Source organism: Manis pentadactyla, chromosome 2 (assembly GCF_030020395.1).
Source record: "Manis pentadactyla isolate mManPen7 chromosome 2, mManPen7.hap1, whole genome shotgun sequence".
Taxonomy (NCBI): Eukaryota; Metazoa; Chordata; class Mammalia; order Pholidota; family Manidae; genus Manis; species Manis pentadactyla.
The window spans coordinates 8652444-8677747 of NC_080020.1; the positions used below are offsets into that span (position 1 = coordinate 8652444).

The window sequence follows — 25304 nt, forward strand, 5'->3', positions numbered from 1 at the left end:
ACAATTAAATGCATATAAATGATACACCTGGACACCTGTAGGCTGTTCCTTTAATATGTGTTCCTTAAGTATGTTGTATTCTTTGCCCAAAAAATTTTAGAACTAATTTCTGCAGTTTTAATTGGTGTCAGTGGGAAAATACAATGTCATATTCATGTATTTATTTTTTCAATTTCAAGAAGAAATAGTATTCGTCTTTAGTACTGCAGCTTGTAGTTATAAATGAGCAAGAAAAACTAGTGTCCATTTTTTGTACTGTAGCATAAATCAGTAGTTCAAAGTTATGGTGTTCTTTTGTGATCTCTTGTATTTGCATAATTAGAAACTTTGTTCAGTATTACAAGATGCATTCAGATAACCTCAAAGAATGAAAGAACCATTTTGACTTTCCAAGTAGTTTTAAGCAGATATCTTAAAGGATAATAAAAAATGTTCCGAAATGATTGTTGCAAACTTAATAAAAAGACATTATATTTTATGTGTAGGTCTCTGAAAGAAGATGAATTTGGCTGAGATTTGTGACAATGCAAAGAAGGGAAGAGAATATGCACTTCTTGGAAATTATGACTCATCAATGGTATATTACCAGGGGGTGATACAGCAGATTCAGAGACATTGCCAGTCAGTCAGAGACCCAGCTGTCAAAGGCAAATGGCAACAGGTAAGGTCACATTAAAGGTAAAGATCACATTCAGTAAATGAGGGCAATAGTGTATTATACTGGAACGATTAGAGTTTGGGATTTTGTAAAGAGCTCTTATTTGTCTATTTACCAAAATATATTTAAAATATGCTTTGAATAATTTTTTGTATTGCCTGGTTAATATTTTATGTATTATTTTTGATAGTATACTTCATGAGACATATTTCAAAGATACTTCTAATTGAATCTGCTTATAATTTAAAAAATTTTTATGGTCAGTCACCTGATTGTTTTTATAGCTTTTTGAAATAATTTATTTCTATTTGCTTTTTCCTCTTTCATTTTTACATGTAGTTTTGATCAATTTCATAAAACTTCTCCTTTAAGAAAGTTTCCTCTTGTTTTGAAAGATTCCTTACAAATACAAAGGAGTCAGAAATCTAATAAAAAAGCAGTAATATATTTGCTATGTCTTTTGACTATACAACTTGATTATATAATAGTAGTTAAAAACTTGAATTATAATTTCCCCACTTACTTCCAAAACTTGAAATCCCTTTTAAAATTAAAAGTACAAAGTAAAAGCATTTACTTGATGTTTCCATTTTATGTATTAAAGCCTTTCAAGTGTTCTTACTAATTTCCACTAGTCAAAAATTAATGTTTCATGAAGTTTTCAGGGTAAATTTGGCTTATTTTCTGACTTAAGTGTTGCCAGGTTATGTTAAGTGAGAACAGTATACTTGCTCTAACTCAAGTTGAAAATTTTAGTTGTGTTCTATCCTGCATACTAGCCACAGGCAAGAATGGTTTATTAATGTAGCATGGAAATATTTTTGACATGCTCTTGTGTTAAAAGTGACCATTTCTACTCAGATATTTATACTATGTTTCTTTCCATTAAGTTCTGAAATTTCATTTCTCCCAATAGCATATAATTGCATATATTAGCAGTTGGGTTTTATCTAGATTTTTCTTTGGTTCTGCAACTCTTTTATGCATTCCTTTGTATATACTACTCAAGATAAAGTTAAGGGAAAGTTTCTTATGCTCTGCTTTACAGTAAAGTGTGCTTTTTGGTTTAAAAAAACCTAGAATTTGTTAAAATGAATTTATAAATGTAATTTTTAAAATGTCTGTGTGCCTTTGAAAATTAGTTTGGGCTAAATGTTTGAAAACACATGAATTTCCACATAGTAGGTGCTCAGTGAAATTCTTTAAATACAAGAAATCTTTGAGCTCAGAATAAACTTTTTCTAGGACTTAAAAGGAATTTGAAAGAGATCAGAAGATTCAGATTTTAGGCAAAGGAGAATTTAGAAAAAATTGGAAATGGGTAATTCATGATATTATGCCACTTGAGATTTTCAGATACTCATGACAGGCATTTCATCTTTAGTGACACTGGGAATAGGAAACCCTGGTGAAGATTTTGGCTGACTGTCTTGGAAGCCATTTACAAATATATTAAAAGAATTTAGCATAACATTATAGATTTCTTGGGATAGTTAACTTATTACTGACATAGTTGCTTATTTTAAGTAATTTAATGGTCATCACATTCTTTGGTAGAAATAGAGTTTCATTATGAAAAACATATAACTACTTCCCCTATGAAAAGATATGTAAGTAATGTCTTTTTTCAAACCAATTCCTGCCCTATCTATATTACTTTAAATAGTTCTTGGTTTTTTGAATATGTTTTAATAACCCATTTTACATACTTTAAGTGACATTGAGAAAACTTGCATTCTATAGCAATTTATTATTTGTGATTTATATAAACTTTAAACAGTTCCTGGTGTAAAGGCTATTTTCTTTTAAGGTTCGGCAGGAATTATTGGAAGAATATGAACAAGTTAAAAGTATTGTCAGCACTTTGGAAAGTTTTAAAATTGACAAGCCCCCAGACTTCCCTGTGTCCTATCAAGATGAACCATTTAGAGATCCTGCTGTTTGGCCACCCCCTGTACCTGCAGAACACAGGTAAATGGGACTTTATATTCTCTTTAGATACTTCCATAGTTCATTGATACTCAGAGTGAAAAGAATGAAACTTCATTTGAACCAAGTATGAAAAAGTACTTTGGGGGGCAGGCAAATTTCATAACCTGTTTATAATTTTCGCTCTTATAGGCTTATAGTTTGTATTTGATCAAAGACTGAAGTAAGTCAGTTATCATATATCTTGCTTTTAGAATGTTTTACCACTTTAATCATAATAGAAACATGCTAGTCCTAAAAGTCATCCATTGAGCAAGGTCTTTTAGGTTTCATAATACCAGCACCAAAACTTTGATGACTTTTTTGCTTTAAAACATCTTTGCTTTAGAAGATACAACTTTAGGTAAAACGGTGGACAAATTGGATTCATCTGGTTAGGCCTACAGCCAGTTTCCAGAGTCTTAGTGTAGAAGGAATCTTACTATTCCTTGAGGGTTAAAGGTCAGATTCTCTAGTGTGGCACATAAGGCTCTAAGTTTATTTCCCTGGTGCCCAGCCCATGCATCATCTACATTAAACCTCTCGTTCTTTCCTGTCTTGTCTTTGCACATTGTTCTTCAAGGAATACACATAATACCCTTTTCAGCAACTCATATTCACCCTTTAAGTCTCAGCCCAACTGTATTTCCTTATTGTAACCTTTTTTAGTTTGCCCGGGCATTACAGTTTGTTCATAGGAGTTATCATGTTGCATTTCTTGGTTTCATCACAAGATTAAGAGCTTTCCAAGGGCAAGGACCATAGTTTATATCTACTCAAATAGATGATGCAAACTTCCATTGCTAACACAAGTTTGGCACATAGTGGGCATTCAACCAACATTGAATGGAAAAGGCCATTAATTCCACAAGTGAGGAACCTGAGGCCTCAGAGGCCCTGACCTGTAAATTAGGACAGACCAGGGTCTGAGTTTAGGTCTTCCAGGCATTCAGTGCTCTTGATTGTAAAGTGGTATTGTGGCCAGAGTATTGCATCACAGAACATAAGTTTCCCTTTGGTCAGGAGCTGTGATCATGTGTTTTACTTCTTGATCTCTTGAAACTTCCTAAAAGCATTTAAAAGTTTGTGAAAGTGGTTAATTTATTCCTTCAGGGTTTTTTCCACTGACTTTCAGATAATTTTATAATTCTCAGCAATATAGTCCTTCCTCAGCTTGTAACCACCTTCAGGTGTTTTGGATTAAGGTAATCATTACTCCTTAAAAGGCAATTTTTCAAGTCATAGGATTGTTACCATGGAAGTTCCAAAGTAGATACTGAATAAAATAAATAATGGCATTTTGATCTATCAGACCTTGAAAATTTTGTGTATATATAATAAAATACCTGATTTTTTTTCCTGAAAGTCATTAATTCTGAAATATACATTTAGTTTAAAGCTAAAAGCTGACAATAATTTTATTTTTATTTGGATATAATAGACATATAACATTGTAATTTTAAGGTGTACAGCATGTTGATTTGACATATATTGCAATATTATTACTATGGTAATATTAGCTAATACCTCTGTCATGTCACATAATAAGCACTTCTTTTTTGTGGTGGGAACAATTAAGATCTAGTTTTTTAGCAACCTTGAAGGTTATAATACAGTTTTCTTGTGTATAATCACTATGCCATACATTAGATTTCCAAGACTTTATCTGCTGGTTGCAAATTTGTACCCTTAAACAACATCTCCTCAATTCCCCCATGTCCCAGCTCCTGGTAACCACCATCCTACTTTCTGTTTTTATAAGTTGGGCTTTTTTAGATTCCATATATAGTTGATATCCTACAGTTTCTGTCATTCTTCGTTTGACTTGTCTTACTAGCATAATGTCCTCAAAGTCCATCTCTGGTTTTAAAAATGGCAGTATTTCATTCTTTCTCATGGCTGAATAATTGTATATTGTAGCACATCTTTATTCATTCATCTTTTGATGACAAAAGAAAATCCAACTAAAAGCACATTGTATATATGTAGCACATCTTTAGCCATTCATCTTTTGATGAACACTTAGGTTGCTTCTGTACCTTGGCTATTGTGAATAATGCTGCAGTGAACAATGGAGTATGTAATTCTTTTTGGTAATCCTGTTTTCATTTCCTTTGGATATATACTCAGGAATGGTATTGCTGGATCATACGGTGGTTCTATTTTAACTCTTTTGAGGAATGTCCATATAGTGGGTGCACTGGTTTACATTCCCACCAACAGCGCATGAGGGTTTGCTTTTTTTCACATGCTTGCCAACAATTGTTTTTGTCTTCTTGATGATATCCATTCTAACAGGAATGAAGTTTTCATTGTGGTTTTGATAATGCATCTCCCTTATGACTAGTAATGTTGAGCATCTTTTCATGTACCTATTGGCCATTTGGATGTCTTCTATGGAAAAATGTGTATTTAGTTCTTCTGTCTATCTTTTAGTTGGATTTTCTTTTGTCATTGAGTTGTATGAGTTCTTTATATATTTTGGGTATAAACCCTTATCCAGTATATGGTTTGCAAATATTTTCCCCCATTCAGTAGGTTGCCTTTTCATTTTTTTGACTGTTTCTTTTGCTGTGCAGAAGCTTTACAGTTTGATGGAGTCCCACTTGTTGAGTTTTGTTTTTGTTGCTTGTGTTTTTGGTGTCATATCCAAAAAATCACAGCCAAGACCAGTATCAAGGAGGTTTCTGTTTTCTTCCTGGACTTATGGTATCAGATCTTATGTTTAAGTCTTTCTACTCCACTTGGAGTTCATTTCTGTGAGTGCTGAAGATGGGAGTCCAGTTTCACTTTTCTGCTCGTGGCTGTCCAGTTTTCTTGACACCGTTTGTTGGAGAGACTATTCCTTCCCCATTGGGTGTTCTTGGTTTCCTTGTCAAATACTGGTTGACCATAAATGCAGGGGTTAATTTCTGGGTTCTCTATTCTGTTTTTTTGGGCTATGCATCTGTTCTGTGCCAGTAGTACATAATACCATTGTAGCTTATAGTTGAACTAACAGTTTGAGATTAGGAAGATGATACCTTTGGCTTTGTTCTGTCTCATGGTTGCTTTGGCTCTTTGGGGTCCTCTCTGGTTCCACACAAATTTTAGGGTTTTTTTTATTTCTGTGAAAAATGCCTTTGGAATTTTGATAGGGATTATACTAAATCTGTACATGGCTTTGGGTAATACAGACATTTTAACAATACTGATTTTCCAATCCATGAACATAAGATATCTTTCCATTTGTCTGTGTTTTCTTCAATTTCTTAAAGTCATGCAGTTTTCATTGTACAGATCTTTTCCTTATTTGTTTAAATTTATTCCTAAGTATTTTATTCTTTTTGATGCTGTTGTGAATGGGATAGCTTTATTTATTTTTCAGATGTTTCATTGTTAGTACTTAGAAACACAACTGATTTCTGTATGTTGATTTTATATCTGCAACTTTACTGAATTTGTTGGTTTGTTCCAACAGGTTTTTGGTTGGGCCAGGGTTGTCTGTATATAAGATCATGTCACTGCAAATAATGACAATGTTTGATGCTGCTTTTCTGATTTGGATGCTTTTCCTTCCTTTGTTTTGCCTAATTGTTCTAGCTAGGACTTCCAGTTCTATGTTGAATAAGAGTGGTGTTCTAATCTTAGAGGGAAGATTTGAATTTTTTACTGTTGAGTATAATGTTAGCTTTGGGGTTGATGTATATAACCTTTATTACGTTGAGATATGTTCATTCTATACCCAATTTTTTGAGGGTTTGCATCATGAAAGTCTGTGTTTTGTCAGATACTTTTTCTGCATCTATTGATATGATCACAGGATTTTAGTCTTTCATTTTACTAATGTGGTTTATCATATTTATTGATTTGCCAATGTTTAACCACCCTGGCATCCCAGGAATAAATCCCACTTGGTCCTAGTGTATAATCTTTTAAATGTGTTGTTGAATTTGGTTTGCTGATATTTTTGTTGAGAATTTTTGCCTCTGTATTCAGTAGGGATATTTTCCTGTAATTTTCTCTTCTCTTAGTTTTCTTATCTGACTTTGGTATCTGTAATTCTGGCCTCATAAGATGAGTTTGGAAGTGTTCCCTCTTCAGTTCTTTGGAAAATTTGAGAAGGATCAGTATTAGCTCTTCTTTAAATCTCTGGTAGAATTTACCATTAAAGCCAGCTGGTCCTGGAAATAACTTTCAGTGTGGAAATACCTGCTCTGAATTACTAGAGCACATGATTTTAAGAAGCAGTGGCAACAGATAATATCTCTAATATCCATGACTCAACCGAATAAAAAAATGTGACTGGCATTTTCTCATTAATGAGCACTTACCTCAAAATATTTCATGAGAGAAATACTAGCCCGGTTATTTCCTTTTCTTTGCCCACCCTTAATTGTCATAACACAGGTTGGATATATTTTTATACTTGTGTTTTAATCCTGTTTTCTCCAAAGCTTTTTTCTCCATACTAAATTTTTAAAAGTTTCCTTGCATGTAGCCATTATGTGTATTTATTTTCTTGGTGAATCATAAACCCTTAATAAAAGCAAATCTAAGACTGTGTATTGCCTGGGAAAAAAGAGATTCCCATTCCCACATATATCATCAACTGCAATGGAAAAATACCCCCAAACTCTGTAGGGTTCTATTAGAAAAGGAATTCTGTTTAATTCCTTGAGTAATAGCATGGGATTAGTAGTTTTAAACTCAGTAAATAAAACCTTTACATCTGCAAAGCCACAGATTATCATCAACTAATAACTTCATAGTGACATATAGGTAGGTCAGATGTTAATGAGGTAAACTTTACACAGATTTGTGGACAGAATGTGTGGGTTATCTGATAAAATAAACAAATACTCAGATTTTAAGGTTAGGGTTAAAAGTTACAGGAGATTAGAATTGTATAGTGTTTTTCCCCTTGTATAATTTTGTTTCTTCTACCAGTCATGGAAAACAAATGTAATAAAATATTTACCTAGAGATAGTAAATAGTGGATATAGCACTTAAATAATTATGATTATTTGGGAAGACACTTAATGTAAGTCCATGAGTTCTGGGTTTGAATTCTACTTCTGACACTATTTGTTTTATGACCTTGAGCAAGTTACTTAACCTCTCTAAACAGTAGTTTCACTGTCTGTAAAATGAGTATCTCTATCTCATGTAATTAAGAGAATTTAATGTCTAAGACAGTAACTGGCATGCAATAAGTAATTAAAATGGTCAACTCTGAAATAAAATACTACAGTGTTCTTTAAGATAAAAAATAAGTGAATAACAGAATTAAGAAATGATAGCCTCATTCACAAAGTTCCTCAAAGGAATTTTATTTCTTCCCTGTATATTCTACATAAATCCTTAGTTTTCTGAAATACTTCTAATAACTGCTGAGAAGATAAGGTTTTTTGAATGTCCAAGACTCACGAAGTTGGTGATCATTTTCAGGAAAGGGATGATAACTAATTATTGGTTATTTACTGTATTTTTTAATATGTTATGTTATTTAAACCTCCAGTGGTCCCATGAGGAGGCTACTGTTATATACCCATGTTACTATCGCTAATTTGTTACTAGGACCCCCATTTACAGCTGAGGAAATTGGAGCTCATAGAGTTTATTTTCCCAAAGTCATCTGAACAAGAAAGTTGTAAGATCCAGGATTTAAACCCAAATCTTGTCAACTTCAGAGTCTCAACACAACACTCTGCTGTGTTACATTCTCACATTTACTTATTAGTATATGTGAGTATGTTTTAATATACATCTATATATCCTAATACATGATATTTACCCACTTGATTAAATTATTATTAGAGGTACTAGGGGAATGAAGAAGCTGAAATTGCTTAATGAAGTAAATATTGGTATTTTAAATGTAATTTAAAAACAGTTCTCTGTGAGAATACCACCCTGAAATTATAATGTAAATCAATAGGAAAATAAAATTTACCTTGTTTTGTATAAAATGTCTACAGGATGCATCTGATACATTTGGCTTTAGCCGTAATTTGGTTGCCTTGCTTGTAAGTCTAACCCTTACTATACTTCACATGGTCGTTTAACACGAACTCCTCCATGTCTGTTGCTGTACTCCAAAGTAATCAATCTGCATACTGCGGTTTCCAGCAGTCGTGAGTCACGTTGCAGTTATGCCTTACATGTCATGAGTCTGCTGAGTTTAATCATGATCTGATTTAAATCCAGCCTGCCTGGATAAATCAGAACAATTTTAAAAAATGAATTAGGTTCATTGCCTTTAACGTGACAAAATTGAGCTACAAAAGTGGCATTATGATGGGAGGCAGTGGCAATATTAGAATTGAACTCCAACAAGATGAAGCCTCTAGATCATTCTTAGTGTCCTAAGTTTAAAGATATTTTGTATTAATTAAATTAATTAATAAATTTTCCATATAAGTTTATTAAGCACATTATCTTTAATGAGGCCATTTAAAAATGGTCTCTCCCAGTGAGAAATAAGATTTTCTGTATTGCAACAGTATGACATAGAACCTAACCAATAAATCAATCTTTATTCAACTTAGAAAATAAATGTTAGGTCATTTTAAGTTACATCTTCTAGGAGAGATGGCATTAAGAATGGGATAAACAAGCCTGAAATTAGTCATCTGGCTTGTTCTGTGGAGGGAAAATAGAACTCTAAAAGACCCGCCAATGTTATTTCACCTGGAACCAAGGGAACATAGAGATAGGAAGATATTTTTTATCAAATTTGTGCTAATCTGTAGAATTTCAGCAGAAAGGAAATTCTTATTGACTTGGTAATAAAGTTGTTTTTTCTTTGTATACCTAATAGATTAAGTAACTGCTAGCATTTAAAATGTCAATTTGCAGTGGAAAAAGATGATTTAAGGCCAAGGTCAAGTACCAGTAGAAAGTAAACTACCGTCTCCTCCTTACTAGTATTTTCTGGCTCTGTCTCAGTTATTTTCCATGATTTAGGGGGTAAGAGAGCAAGTTTTTGTATTAGTTCTACCACTAATTGAGTGGTCCCCCCAAGTTAAGTTCATTTACCTGTGCCTCGCTTTCCCCCTCTGTAAAATGTGTATCGTGATGAGATTGTTTTGTAAAATTGTTTTGAAGTCTTAGGAAGAAAAACACTGTATAATTGATCTGTCCATTTTATGAACATCATATGCTAGACATTATCTTTGGCCCTTTGGATAAAGGTAATTAAAAACCCCCACAGAACTTGGCCTTAAGAAAGGAATAAGAGAAAAGAGTCCAGACATCCTGGAAAGCTTGCGCGAGGATGCCGGCACCTGTTATATGCCACGTGCTGTGCCAGGTGCCAGTACTGTGCTGGGGATGTGGTGGGATGCAGAAACAGTCCCTGCCCTTTTAAGCATACGGTCTTGTAAAGTGGGTGTGAGAGCTGTTACTGAGGTCAAAGGGACTGGATTTGGTGATTAATGAGATACAGAGAATGAGGGAAAAGCTGGAGCAGATAATTAGCTATCTGGACCAAGCTGTTGAACAGGAATTGAAAATGAGAGCCAGAGTGCAAGAGATTGGGATTAGTGGTAGTTACTTAGGAATCATCAGCAAGTAAAGAATTTTTAAAAATGAAGTCTTTTTCTTTTTTTAAATATTTATGTCTTTATTCTTTTCATATATACAAATATTTCTGTTTCTATTTTATTTATTTATTATTTTTTTATAGATAATTATTTTTTATTGAAGGGTAGTTGACACACAATATTACATTACATTAGTTTCAGGTGTACAACACATTTATTCAACATTTATAAACATGATAATTCTAGGTACCAGCTATCACCATACCAAGTTGTTACAATATTTTGACTATATTCCTTATGCTATACATTACATCCCGGTTACTTATTTATTTTACAATTGGAAGTGTGTACTTTTTTTTTTTTTTTTTGAGGGCATCTCTCATATTTATTGATCAAATGGTTGTTAACAACAATAAAATTCTGTATAGGGGAGTCAATGCTCAATGCACAATCATTAATCCACCCCAAGCCTAATTTTCATCAGTCTCTAATCTTCTGAGGCATAACAAACAAGTTCTTACCTGGAGAACAAATTCTTACATAGTGAATAAGTTACATGGTGAACAGCACAAGGGCAGTCATCACAGAAACTTTCGGTTTTGCTCATGCATTATGAACTATAAACAGTTCAAATATGAATACTCATTTGATTTTTATCCTTGATTTATATGTGAATACCACATTTCTCTCTTTATTATTATTATTTTTAATAAAATGCTGAAGTGGTAGGTAGATACAAGATAAAGGTAGAAAACATAGTTTAGTGTTGTAAGAGAGCAAATGTAGATGATCAGGTGTGTGCCTGTAGACTATGTGTTAATCCAAGCTAGACAAGGGCAATAAAACATCCACGTATGCAGAAGATTTCTCTCAGAACAGGGGGGGTGAGGTTCTAAGCCTCACCTCTGTTGATCCCCAATTTCTCACCTGATGACCCCCCTGCGACTGTGCCTGTCTTAGGTTGTTCCTCCCTTGAGGAATCTTATCCGTCTCTGGCTAACCAGTCATCTTCCGGGGCCATACAGGGAAATGTAAAGTTGGTAAGTGAGAGAGAAGCCTTATTGTTTGAAATGGTTAGCTTTTTACTTCTTTGCATATTTATGCCCTGTGGCTTCTATGCCCAGCATTTGTCTTGAGGTATCTTTACCACCTGGAAGAATTATGATACTCGGTAAATTTGATATGAGGCACGAATTCTATTTAAGGGCTTTAATTAGGAAGAAAGAAGAAAAGCTATAGAAGTAGCAGGTGGCAGAAAACATGGGAAGATTGATTATTTCTTTGACATACCTTCTTGTAGAGTAACTTCAGCATGTATAGGTTTTAAGCTGCTACTTAAATTGCGCACACACATTAACATAATAGGAGTATAGTTACATAACCAAAGCATACCTGTAATTACCAGCCATCTCCAGTGAAACCAAGAAAACCAGTTAGGCACCTTAGGCATTTGTGAAATCTTATCTATGATATGGTGGATATTGTCCAACTGAACTTGAACAGTCTGAGAGAAATCAGACAAATTAAAACAACCCATTCCTGGGGAATGTTCACATCTCTTATGTTCTTTTAACAGTAAATAGTCTGTAGTTGTAAGATTTTGGAGCACTACAATTTGCACTTCTCCTAATTCTTGATTAATTGAGTTCCAACAGTATAGATCCAGTCAAATTTGTTGTTTTACTGTATGCACAGGCCAGCTTAGATATCTCCTTCTTCATTCCCATGGCAAGTCCGGGAACTGGTGGGATGAATGCATCTACAGCTGTAGCAGTGCATGGATCTTTGTTGGGGTTTTTTGATGATCATCTGCTGGCATGAGTCTTCTAGAGAGTGCTGATGTTGGAAGTTCTTTTTCATATCGTATCTTAGTTCATTTTCGGGGTAGCCCAATTAGGCTTTGATCCTCTGTATAAACACAAACAGACCCTTTGCCTACACTTTTATATGTCCTTTATATCATTCTGTAGAACTCATTAGAGGTCACCACATAGGAACTGCATTTTTTTTTTTTAATCATTAATCTACACTTACATGACGAATACTTTGTTTACTAGGCTCTCCCTTATACCAGGTCCCCCCTATATACTCCTTTACAGTCACTGTCCATCAGCGTAGCAACCTGTTGTAGAATCACTACTTGTCTTCTCTGTGTTGTACAGCCCTCCCCTTTCTCCCACCCCGCTATGGATGCTAATCTTAATACCCCCCTACTTCTCCCCCCCTTATCCCTCCCTACCCACCCATCCTCCCCAGTCCCTTTCCCTTTGGTACCTGTTAGTCCATTCTTGAGTTCTGTGATTCTGCTGCTGTTTTGTTCCTTCAGTTTTTCCTTTGTTCTTATATTCCACAGATGAGTGAAATCATTTGGTATTTCTCTTTCTCTGCTTGGCTTGTTTCACTGAGCAAAATACCCTCCAGCTCCATCCATGTTGCTGCAAATGGTTGGATTTGCCCTTTTCTTAAGGCTGAGTAGTATTCCATTGTGTATATGTACCACATCTTCTTTATCCATTCATCTATCGATGGACATTTAGGTTGCTTCCAATTCTTGGCTATTGTAAATAGTGCTGCGATAAACATAGGGGTGCACTGATCTTTCTCATACTTGATTGCTGCATTCTTAGGGTAAATTCCTAGGAGTGCAATTCCTGGGTCAAATGGTAAGTCTGTTTTGAGCATTTTGATGTACCTCCATACTGCTTTCCACAATGGTTGAACAAGTTTACATTCCCACCAGCAGTGTAGGAGGGTTCCCCTTTCTCCACAGCCTCACCAACATTTGTTGTTGTTCGTCTTTTGGATGGCAGCCATCCTTACTGGTGTGAGGTGATACCTCATTGTAGTTTTAATTTGCATTTCTCTGATAATTAGCGATGTGGAGCATCTTTTCATGTGTCTGTTGGCCATCTGTATTTCTTTTTTGGAGAACTGTCTGTTCAGTTCCTCTGCCCATTTTTTAATTGGGTTATTTGTTTTTTGTTTGTTGAGGCGTGTGAGCTCTTTATATATTCTGGATGTCAAGCCTTTATCGGATGTGTCATTTTCAAATATATTCTCCCATACTGTAGGGTTCCTTTTTGTTCTATTGATGGTGTCTTTTGCTGTACAGAAGCTTTTCAGCTTAATATAGTCCCACTTGTTCATTTTTGCTGTTGTTTTCCTTGCCCGGGGAGATATGTTGAAGAAGAGGTCACTCATGTTTATGTCTAAGAGGTTTTTGCCTATGTTTTCTTCCAAGAGTTTAATGGTTTCATGACTTACATTCAGGTCTTTGATCCATTTTGAATTTACTTTTGTATATGGGGTTAGACAATGGTCCAGTTTCATTCTCCTACATGTAGCTGTCCAGTTTTGCCAGCACCATCTGTTGAAGAGACTGTCATTTTGCCATTGTATGTCCATGGCTCTTTTATCAAATATTAATTGACCATATATGTCTGGGTTAATATCTGGATTCTCTAGTCTGTTCCATTGGTCTGTGGCTCTGCTCTTGTGCCAGTACCAAATTGTCTTGATTACTATGGCTTTATAGTAGAGCTTGAAGTTGGGGAGTGAGATCCCCCCTACACTATTCTTCTTTCTCAGGATTGCTTTGGCTATTCGGGGTCTTTGGTGTTTCCATATGAATTTTTGAATTATTTGTTCCAGTTCATTGAAGAATGTTGCTGGTAGTTTCATAGGGATTGCATCAAATCTGTATATTGCTTTGGGCAGAATGGCCATTTTGACAATATTAATTCTTCCTAGCCACGAGCATGGGATGAGTTTCCATCTGTTAGTGTCCCCTTTAATTTCTCTTAAGAGTGACTTGTAGTTTTCAGAGTATAAGTCTTTCACTTCTTTGGTTAGGTTTATTCCTAGGTATTTTATTTTTTTTGATGCAATTGTGAATGGAGTTGTTTTCCTGATTTCTCTTTCTGTTGGTTCATTGTTAGTGTATAGGAAAGCCACAGCTTTCTGTGTGTTGATTTTGTATTCTGCAACTTTGCTGTATTCCGATATCAGTTCTAGTAGTTTTGGGGTGGAGTCTTTAGGGTTTTTTATGTACAGTATCATGTCATCTGCAAATAGTGACAGTTTAACTTCTTCTTTACCAATCTGGATTCCTTGTATTTCTTTGTTTTGTCTGATTGCCGTGGCTAGGACCTCCAGTACTGCGTTAAATAACAGTGGGGAGAGTGGGCATCCCTGTCTAGTTCCCGATCTCAGAGGAAATGCTTTCAGCTTCTCGCTGTTCAATATAATGTTGGCTGTGGGTTTATCATAGATGGCCTTTATTATGTTGAGGTACTTGCCCTCTATTCCCATTTTGCTGAGAGTTTTTATCATGAATGGATGTTGAACTTTGTCAAATGCTTTTTCAGCATCTATGGAGATGATCATGTGGTTTTTGTCTTTCTTTTTGTTGATGTGGTGGATGATGTTGATGGACTTTCGAATGTTGTACCATCCTTGCATCCCTGGTATGAATCCCACTTGGTCATGGTGTATGATCCTTTTGATGTATTTTTGAATTCGGTTTGCTAATATTTTGTTGAGTATTTTTGCATCTATGTTCATCAGGGATATTGGTCTGTAGTTTTCTTTTTTGGTGGGGTCTTTGCCTGGTTTTGGTATTAGGGTGATGTTAGCTTCATAGAATGAGTTTGGGAGTAGCCCCTCCTCTTCTATATTTTGGAAAACTTTAAGGAGAATGGGTATTATGTCTTCCCTGTATGTCTGATAAAATTCCGAGGTAAATCCATGTGGCCCAGGGTTTTTTTTCTTTGGTAGTTTATTGATTACCGCTTCAATTTCGTTACTGGTAATTGGTCTGTTTAGATTTTCTGTTTCTTTCTGGGTCAGTCTTGGAAGGTTGTATTTTTCTAGGAAGTTGTCTATTTCTCCTAGGTTTCCCAGCTTGTTAGCATATAGGTTTTCATAGTATTCTCTAATAATTCTTTGTATTTCTGTGGGGTCCGTCGTGATTTTTCCTGTCTCGTTTCTGATACTGTTGATTTGTGTTGACTTTCTTTTCTTCTTAATAAGTCTGGCTAGAGGCTTATCTATTTTGTTTATTTTCTCAAATAACCAGCTCTTGGTTTCATTGATTTTTGCTATTGTTTTATTCTTCTCAATTTTATTTATTTCTTCTCTGATCTTTATTATGTCCCTCCTTCTGCTGACCTTACGCCTCATTTGTTTGTTCTTCTTTTTCCAGTTTCGATAATTGTGACATTAGACCATTCATTTGGGATTGTTCTTCCTTTTTTAAATATGCTTGGATTACTATATACTTTTCTCTTAAGACTGCTTTTGCTGTGTCCCACAGAAGTTGGGGCTTAGTGTTGTTGTTGTCATTTGTTTCCATATATTGCTGGATCTCCATTTTGATTTGCTCATTGATCCATTGATTATTTAGGAGCGTGTTGTTAAGCCTCCATGTGTTTGTGAGCCTCTTTGTACAGTTTATTTCTAGTTTTATGCCTTTGTGGTCTGAAAAGTTGGTTGGTAGGATTTCAATCTTTTGGAATTTTCTGAGGCTCTTTTTGTGGCCTAGTATGTGGTCTATTCTGGAGAATGTTCCATGTGCACTTGAGAAGAATGTATATCCTGTTGCTTTTGGATGTAGAGTTCTATAGATGTCTATTAGGTCCATCTGCTCTACTGTGTTATTCAGTGCTTCCGTGTCCTTACTTATTTTCTGCCCGGTGGATCTACCCTTTGGGGTGAGTGGTGTGTTGAAGTCTCCTAGAATGAATGCATTGCAGTCTATTTCCCCCTTTAGTTCTGTTAGTATTTGTTTCACATATGCTGGTGCTCCTGTGTTGGGTGCATATATATTTAGAATGGTTATATCCTCTTCTTGGACTGAGCCCTTTATCATTATGTAGTGTCCTTCTTTATCTCTTGTTACTTTCTTTGTTTTGAAGTCTATTTTGTCTGATATTAGTACTGCAACCCCTGCTTTCTTCTCGTTGTTGTTTGCTTGAAATATGTTTTTCCATCCCTTGACTTTTAATCTGTACATGTCTTTGGGTTTGAGGTGAGTTTCTTGTAAGCAACATATAAATGGGTCTTGCTTTTTTATCCATTCTGTTACTCTGTGTCTTTTGATTGGTGCATTCAGCCCATTAACATTTAGGGTGACTATTGAAAGATATGTACTTATTGCCATTGCAGGCTTTAAATTCGTGGCTACCAAAGGTTCAAGGTTAGCCTGTTTAGTATCTTACTGCCTAACTTAGCTCGCTTATTGAGCTGTTATATACACTGTCTGGAGATTCTTTTCTTCCCTCCCTTCTTACTCCTCCTCCTCGATTCTTCATATGTTGGGTGTTTTGTGCTGTGCTCTTTCTAGGAGTGCTCCCATCTAGAGCAGTCCCTGTAAGATGTTCTGTAGAAGTGGTTTGTGGGAAGCAAATTCCCTCAGCTTTTGTTTGTCTGGGAATTGTTTAATCCCACCATCATATTTGAATGATAGTTGTGCTGGATACAGTATCCTTGGTTCAAGGCCCTTCTGTTTCATTGCATTAAATATATCATGCCATTCTCTTCTGGCCTGTAGGGTTTCTGTCGAGAAGTCTGATGTTAGCCTGATGGGTTTTCCTTTATAGGTGACTTTTTTCTCTCTAGCTGCCTTTAACACTCTTTCCTTGTCCTTGATCTTTGCCATTTTAATTATTATGTGTCTTGGTGTTGTCCTCCTTGGATCCTTTCTGTTAGGGTTTCTGTGTATTTCCGTGGTCTGTTTGATTATTTCCTCCCCCAGTTTGGGGAAGTTTTCAGCAATTATTTCTTCCAAGATACTTTCCATACCTTTTCCTCTCTCTTCTTCTTCTGGTACCCCTATAATACGGATATTGTTCCTTTTGGATTGGTCACACAGTTCTCTTAACATTGTTTCATTCCTGGAGATCCTTTTATCTCTCTCTGTGTCAGCTTCTATGCATTCCTGTTCTCTGGTTTCAGTTCCATCAATGGCCTCTTGCATCCTATCCATTCTGCTTATAAACCCTTCCAGAGTTTGTTTCATTTCTGCAATCTCCTTTCTGGCATCTGTGATCTCCCTCCGGACTTCATCCCATTTCTCTAGCATATTTCTGTGCATCTCTGTCAGCATGTTTATGATTCTTATTTTGAATTCTTTGTCAGGAAGACTGGTTAGGTCTGTCTCCTTCTCTGGTGTTGTCTCTGTGATCTTTGTCTGCCTGTAGCTTTGCCTTTTCATGGTGATAGGAATAGTCTGCAGAACTGGGACAAGTGACAGCTGGAAGGACTTCCTTTCTTGTTGGTTTGTGGCCCTCCTCTCCTGGGAGAACAGCGGCCTCTAGTGGCTTGTGCTGCGCAGCTGCGCGCAGACAGGGTTTCTGCTTCCTGCCCGGCTGCTATGGAGTTAATCTCCGCTGTTGCTGTGGGCGTGGCCTGGCTCGGGCAGCTGCTCCAAAATGGTGGAGTCGCGTTGGAGCAGGAGCTGCTGGGAGGCTATTTATCTCTGTAAGGGGCCTCCCTGCTCCCTGCAGCCCAGGGGTTAGGGTGCCCAGAGATCCCCGGATTCCCTACCTCTGGATTAAGTGTCCCGCCCTGCCCCTTTAAGACTTCCAAAAAGCACCCGCCAAAACAAAACAACGACCACAAAAAGAAAAAAAAAAAAGGTGGCCGCTCGTTTTTTTTTTATTCTCCGGCGCCAGCCTCAGGCATCTGCTCACCGGTCTTGCTGCCCTGTTTTCCTAGTATTGGGGTCCCTATCCCTTTAAGACTTCCAAAAAGCGCTTGCCAAAACAAAACAGCAAAAAAAAAAAATTGGTCGCTCACTTTTCTTATGTCCTCAGGCGTCAGGCCTCCGGTGCCCGCTCACTGTTCTTGCTGCCCTGTTTCCCTAGCATCCAGGGCCCCCTGGGCATGTACTGTGTCTGCGCTCTGGCCCGGATGGCTGGGGCTGGGTGCTCGGCAGTCCTGGGCTCCCTCTCCCTCCCGCTCTGCCTGCTCTTCTCCCGCCGGGAGCTGGGGGGAGGGGTGCTCGGCTCCCGCGGGGCCGGGGCTTGTATCTTATCCCCTTCGCGAGGCGCTGGGTTCTCGCAGGTGTGGATGTGGTCTGGATATTGTCCTGTGTTCTCTGGTCTTTATTCTAGGAAGAATTGTCTTTGTTATATTTTCATAGATATATGTGGTTTTGGGAGGAGATTGCTGCTGCTCTACTCAGGCCACCATCTTCCGATCCCCCCTAAAAATGAAGTTTTAAGGTCTTTCTTTACATGTAGAATAGGTTATTTGCTTAATATATTGGCAGGTTGAGATTATACTCTTTTTCTTAACATTCAGTAGTCATATTCTCTTCCAAAATTCTGTTTCTGGAGTATGGGATGGACCCTGTTTTTAGTCTGTAGGTGGAATGTAGGTAGGTAGCAGTGCTGTTAACCACCCTAATTGGCATTTATTGAGTTCTTAACTGTGAAACATGTTCAGTGCTGATGAACTCTTTACAGATTTATTTATTAATGTTCACAACCACCCTCCAAAATAGGTACTATTATTATTATCCTTATTTTTTAGAAGTAAGTGGGATTTAAGATTTCTAATAAGCAACCTTATCAAATGCTGTAGGTCAAATAAAGTAAGGATTGGGAGTTGTATTGGATTTAGCCAATGGACCTCATTGGTGATCAGTGAGCAGTTTTGGTGGAATGGTAGAGAACATCGGAGTGGGTCAGAAAATGGAAGAGTGGGATCGAAAACAATGAGTATGTTCGGTTCTTTCAGTGAATCTTGCTGAAAAAGGAGCAGAGAAATTGAGAGGCTGTTGGGGGAGATATGCAGTCAAGGTCTGTGGCTCTTTTGGAGAGGAAGGGTGTTTTTATGCTGATGAAAATGCTACAGGAGAAAGGGGGGAACTGATGGGGCATGAGAGAAAATGGACCCCTGGAGCCACGCCCGTGAGCAGACCGGAGGGGGCGGACTCTGTGCACCAGTGGCGGGGTGTGTGGACTGCCGACTCAAAGTAACCGGAGGGAAGGCAGCTCTCAGGATGCAGGGAAGTGGGCAGATACGGAGGCGAGCTCTTTTGGAAGTTCTCTTCTGATTATTTCAGTGAGGAAAAAAAGCAAGCAGGATCATTTGAGAGTGAGGACAGAGGGAGCAGATGTTTTTCAGGGTCTAAATTTTGATCTAAAGTATTCCAAGAGTGCAAAGTCTTCCATTTAGCTATTTTATTTTATTTGTTTTCTGTAAGTTTTCTTTAGGGGGCATTTGTCTTATTTTTATAGAATTCAGTAGTTAACATTTGAAATCTTTATTTTGGAATTCTAGATATTTATTACAGTAAGTGCCTAAAAACTTGGTATTTCTATAATTTTTTTTATGTTACAGAAAAGACAACTAAAAGATAGAAATTATAATTCATTAGAGATAAACTAAGGATTGGGAACAAGATAGTGGTAAGTGAGAATGAAGACCTGGAACACTACTTTTATATTTTACTGCAAGAAATCTTTGCCTGGCTGCACTTGGCCATGGTCATTTCCCTTCCTGGTTCCCTGGCAGACCGCTGTATGTACACCGCACGGTGTGCTGTGCCGTGCACTGCAGTGCCTTTCCCAGCATAACTGCAAGTCCTGGATGGCCATTCATTGCAGTGTTGGGGCTGAATTCTCGCAAGTAACTTCCTAAATTAATAATGAATGTCTGTTCTCAAGACTTAGTATGTTTAGCTTTGTAGCATTTGATAATGCTCACCATCTTTCTCTGGAACTCTTCCTTCTGAGGCTTCTGTGACATTACGCTGTTCTGTTTTCTTCCTCTTTCTTTTTTCTGACTCTGGCCTCTTTGTCTCATCTCTTCCTCTTGCTGTTCCCTAGTCCTCATCTCTCTGCTGCGCTGAGGTCAGATCAACATATCCAGACCCCACAACACAGACCCCCTGTGTACCAGGCACTATGGATGCAAAGAATAGGAGGAAGGTTCCTGCTTTCCAGGAGCTCCGGTTCTGGGAGGCTGTTCCCTCTGCCCGGAGCTTGATAATTAACCAGGTTTTGAGGGTTCTCAGCTTGACTCTGCCACTTAGTGTCTGTGAGGACCTGTCAACCTGCCCCTCATTCTCCTCCTCTATAAATTGGGGATCCATACTGCAGTTACCTCATGGGGTTATGAGAATTAAATGATTAAATGTAAGTAAAGTATAAAAAAGAGTTTGGTACTTAGGAAGTGCTCATGAGTTATTTGTAGTTTTCATCATCCACTCCCCTAACCCCCTGCCCCACTCGATACTCGTGTGGCTAATGCCCTCACCTCAGTTAGGCCTTTGTTCAGATGTCCCCTGGAGAGTCTTACCCTGGCCACTATATTTTAATTATTACACTCTGCTTTATTTTTCTTCACCGTACTCAGAGCTGCCTGGTGGTATGTGATGTGCCCACTGTTTACCATCCCTACTACATTGTAAGCTCTATAAGGTCAGGGCCTTGGATCTTTCACAGTGCTCTACCCTTAGCACCAAGAATAGTGCCTAGCACAGGGTGGGCATTCAGTAACTGTTGAGTGAATGAGTAAGTAGAGTTCTTGTTTAGATTTAGTTCCAGGTTCTTCTTTGCTGAAGTATATCTGTAGTAGTTCTTACAAAGATCCCTATTAGTGGTAAACCCTCAGTTTTTGTCTCAATATCTGTATTTTTTCTTCTCTCATAAATGATAATTTAGCTTAGAGTACTAGTTTGGTAGTTGTTTATTCTCTGTGTCTTGAAAATGACATTGGTAGTAGTAGTGTTTTGCCTTCTGGCTTGCGTTACCAGTCTATTGTTTGTAGATAATTTCTCTTTTCTCTCATTGTTTTTATGATTTTATTTTTTGTGTTTGGTGTTAAGCAGTTTCACTGTGAATTATCTAAGTGTGGATTTATTTTTATTTATATTAAGACTTGTGTTTCTTTGTTTTAAATTCTTTTTTTATGTTTTTAATCATTTTAAACATTGATTTTATAGTCTGTAACTGGGAATTCTATTGTCAGAAGTTATTGAGAGTCTTATCTTTTTTGTTATTTCCGATGGCTCTTATTCATGCTAAAGTTGAGCCTGTTTTAAGGTGTTCGTTGTTGTGTGGCTTGTTGAGAGGGATGTCACTCCTGAGAGGGTCTGTGGTCGCTTCAGGTAGGCGCCTGAGATATGTCACTCGTCCAGGACCACTGTTAGGTAAATGTCTTTGCTTAAGGTAGTATAAAACCGAATCTCAAACTGCGTGAGAGCAGGCCCGTGGGTACCATTTCTAGGGGAGACTGTTGCCTCGCAAGTGCAGACCATAGGCCCACATAGACAGGTGTACTTGTTTTTCTGTGTGTATGTGTCTTAATTCTACCCTGTCACTGGGTTGTAGCCCTTTGAGCATCCTGGCTTCATGGGAGGTCTCAGTTCAGCTTCCTTGGCCTGTGGGCCTCAGGCCTTATCTCAGGTCTTACTGTATGATCTCTGAATCTCAAGCCCTTCAGTGTGTGAAGCCCGGAAACCCTAAAGGACTGTCATGCCATCAGCTCTCTTACTTATTTTTTGGTCTTTGGGTATTTCTCTTACCCTCTGGTAAGATCACCTATGTACATGAAAGGAATTTGTTACATTTGATCCAGAATTTCTACATGCTTTATAGTGGAAAGGTTTTCCGTTTATTTTTGTTGTTGTTACCATGTAATTATTATTTTTGTACTTCTGTTATAAATTCTTGAGGGTCTTATCCTATAGTTTGTTGTTTTTGAGGACTCCTGTTTATAGTTTATTTGGGAACTCTTCTCCAACAAGGCTTTAGTTGTAGTATTTATGTGTGAATGGAGAGGGATGTCCAGTAAAAGTCTTAAAATATGCATATGTATTTAGCTAAATTACAAGTTTCTTGAATGAGGGGACTATATCATGTTTTTCTTATCCCCATGTTTTGAAAACCTGTAATCTTAAGTTGCCTTTAAGAACTAGACAAAGAATTCTGAACTATCTAAGGTTCAACTGATATTATTTTAATATCTGTGAAAGCTGTGTAGTCCTTAAAATCTGAAAGAATGCCATTGTCCATTTAATCTTATGGTCTTTAGAGTTAGGTAGAAAATAACTACTCTAAGTTTTTCAAGTTCAAAGGTTATTTGATTTAAATTCATTCAGTTAAATGGAAAAGACAAGGACCTGTCTTTAGAGCCAAGGAAGAGCAAGCTACAGTTGAGTAATTAATCTGCCTGGGAGTGGTGAGATTCTACCCTTAGACTGAAGAATTGTTAATGTTCTCTTCCCTTTCCTCCTCACCTTTGAAGTGATGAAATGACTGGCTTAGCAATTTTAAATAAGGCTTAGTATATCCTATCAGACTCAGAAGAATCCAGTCACTGTTCTAGCTGAAATACCTGGTCGTAGGCAACATCAGAATGTGAAGAAAGCTTGCCTCTGGAGCATCATACAGCTGGTGTGGGAGTGTGTCTGCGGCTTCAGATCCCATACCAGCTGCCATTTCTGTTCACTACCTTGGTGAACTTGGATAGTAATTGTCTTCTGTTTCGGGTAAGCATCTTGCAACTCCAGGAAGATTGAGAATTAGGAATAGGATGTCTAAGAGAATCAAAACTATTAGTAATAATATTTTTCTGTTAAGGGATATGTACATATTTCCATATTTATTATTTTTCTGAGGGTGGTAAGAATGCAATTCCAATTTAAAACGTATTACAGAATAATTTAGATCTGTGTTTTTCATGTATAAATTTATGTTAGGTACTTTTGGGGAACATTTAGGAGAAATTAGGCTTACCTTGTAAGTTTAATTTATTTGGTATATGAAAGTACATGTAAGTTATTGTGCTTTATGAAGTTAGACAAATGGGAACTAAAATACATTACATTTATAAGCATAAGTAAAAAGTTTTGTGGCATTTAGTTAACAAGGTTTGTGAATGGGGCCAAACAATATTCGAAAGCCTCTTAAAAGTGACTTCTAAAATCTGCTACTCGTGTAAATAGAAGATTTGTAAGTTGAATCTAAAAGCTTTAAAGAATAACTGAAATTTTGCATTTTAACCTTAATAAGGTGAATTTTAAAAAAATCAAAGTAAACATTTGAAGAACATTTTCTGCACAGAAAGTATACTTGAGGGTACAAAGCAACTCCTGTCACCATGGCCTACAGTACTGGGTGTATTTCTGAATGTGATTGATTTGCTTGTTAGATCATGAGGGGTGATTTAACCTAAGGTAGCCTTTGTATTGGGCAGCATGGTGTCTTGCATTCATTAAGAGTTCAGGTATTTGTTGAAAAACTAATATTTTGAACAGACACCTAAATATGTCTTAAATATTTGCTCATAATCTTCTGACAGCAAATACCTAACATTTTTAAAGTTCTTTTTAGAACCGGAACTTATCATTAAAGACTAATTCTGTAAAGTCACCTGATTTATAAAGAGGACACCACTGCAATTCATTAGGGAAAGGTGGGTCTTGCCAGTAAATGCTTCTGGGTTAATTGAATATCCATGGGGAGGGATAAATCTTGACCTCATCTGTCACCCCATATAGAAAAATTACTTTGAAATATGTCGCTACTTAAAATGTAAAAGGTAAGAAAATAAAGCTTCAGAAGAAAACATGGAAGGATGTCATCAAGATCTTGGAGTGTCAAAGATATATTATTAAATTCATTATGAAAGACACTAAAGCATTAAAGGTAAACGACTGATAGTTCAGAATTCTAAAATTATGAACTTCAGTTCATCAAGAGACACACCATGTAGAGAGTAAAAGGCAAGTCACATAGTGGGAAAAGATATTTGCAATGCATATGTCTGATAGAAGACTTGTATCCAGAATATATAATGAAAGACAATAAGTAAATCAGCAAGAAAAAGTCAGCCAACCCAATTGAAAAAAGATGGACTAAGGCCTGGAACAGATACTCTATGGAAGAGGATGTTCACGGGGCCAGTAAGCATATTGCTGAAGAGGTGCTCAGCAGCTGTGCAGTCATTCAGGAACGGCAAAGGGCAGCCACAGTGCCTCCACCAGAACGGCTAGGACGCAGCAGCTGGCGCTCTCAGAGGCTGTTGGTGTAAAATGGCATCGCACTTTGGAAAACTGTTTGGCTGTACAGTTGACCCTTGAACAGCACTGGTTTGAACTGTGCAGGTCTAGTTATGCATGGATTTTTTTCAATAAACTGGAAAATTTTTGGAGGTTTGTGATAATTTGCAGAAACATTTTCTTTTCTCTACCTTTCTTATGATGATATGGTATATGATACATATCAAAATATGCATCAGTTGACTATGTATGTAAGGCCTCCAGTCAAAAGCAGGCTATTCGTAGTTAAGTTTTTGGAAAGTCAGAATTTATAGACAGATATTTGACTGGGGGGAGTGGGGTGTTGATGCCCCCTGCCCCCATGTTGTTCAAGGGTCAACTGTATTTACTAATGTGGATCTTAAATATACCGCATGACCCAGCAGTTCTACTCCTGGGCACGTACCCCAAAGAAATGAATGCTTGTGTTTGCCATGAACATAATGAAGCTTTAATAATCACCTAAACAGAAAACAACTGAAGTGTCCTCCAACAGTAGAATAGATTAGTATATTTATGCAATAGAATAGTACATAGGAATGAAGAAATATAAACTAATGCTATGTCCAGGGGCATGGATGAATCTCACAGGTAATGTTGAAAAAGAAACCAGACACAGTATGAACTATAGGATTCCATTTACATGAAAATAGAATAGGCAAACCTAATCTATGATAGTAAGGCCAGAATACTGGTTACCTTTACTCGCTCATACTAAGAGGGACTGTGCAAAAGCTTTCTGGAATATTGGGAAGTGTTGTATGTCTTGATACACTGAATGTTTTACGGTTCCAAAATTTATTGAGTCATATACTTAGTATATGTACGTATTGCTGAATATCTGTTACATCTCAGTGAAAAATAGATTTTAAAAATTCGGTGAAGTAATTAATATCTTTTTACAGAGGAAGAACATAAGGCTTGTAGATGTTAAGTGATAAGCTTTTGTGTAATCAGTGGTTGGTGGTGGTTGGGGTAGAAAAGGCACTCAGGTTTTAGGATTCCAAGTCTGAGGCTGACTCCAGCCCACTGTGCTGTTTCTCTGCAACGGTGGGAATAGTGTTTGCAGCATTTTTATGTAAATACAACGTCCAGCAT

General features: G+C 37.0%; 1 protein-coding gene across 4 annotated transcripts in view; it reads left to right on the forward strand.

The window, feature by feature from the left end:
- Positions 1–25304, forward strand: part of KATNAL1 (katanin catalytic subunit A1 like 1) — an 80338-nt gene that overhangs the window by 19693 nt on the left and 35341 nt on the right. For all 4 annotated transcript variants that reach the window (XM_057489891.1, XM_057489911.1, XM_057489905.1 and 1 more), the window contains exons 3-4: positions 486–661; positions 2469–2629. In XM_057489891.1, coding sequence (XP_057345874.1) covers positions 500–661; positions 2469–2629 — 323 coding nt within the window. In that variant the 5' untranslated portion in view covers positions 486–499. The remainder of the gene's footprint in view (positions 1–485; positions 662–2468; positions 2630–25304) is intronic.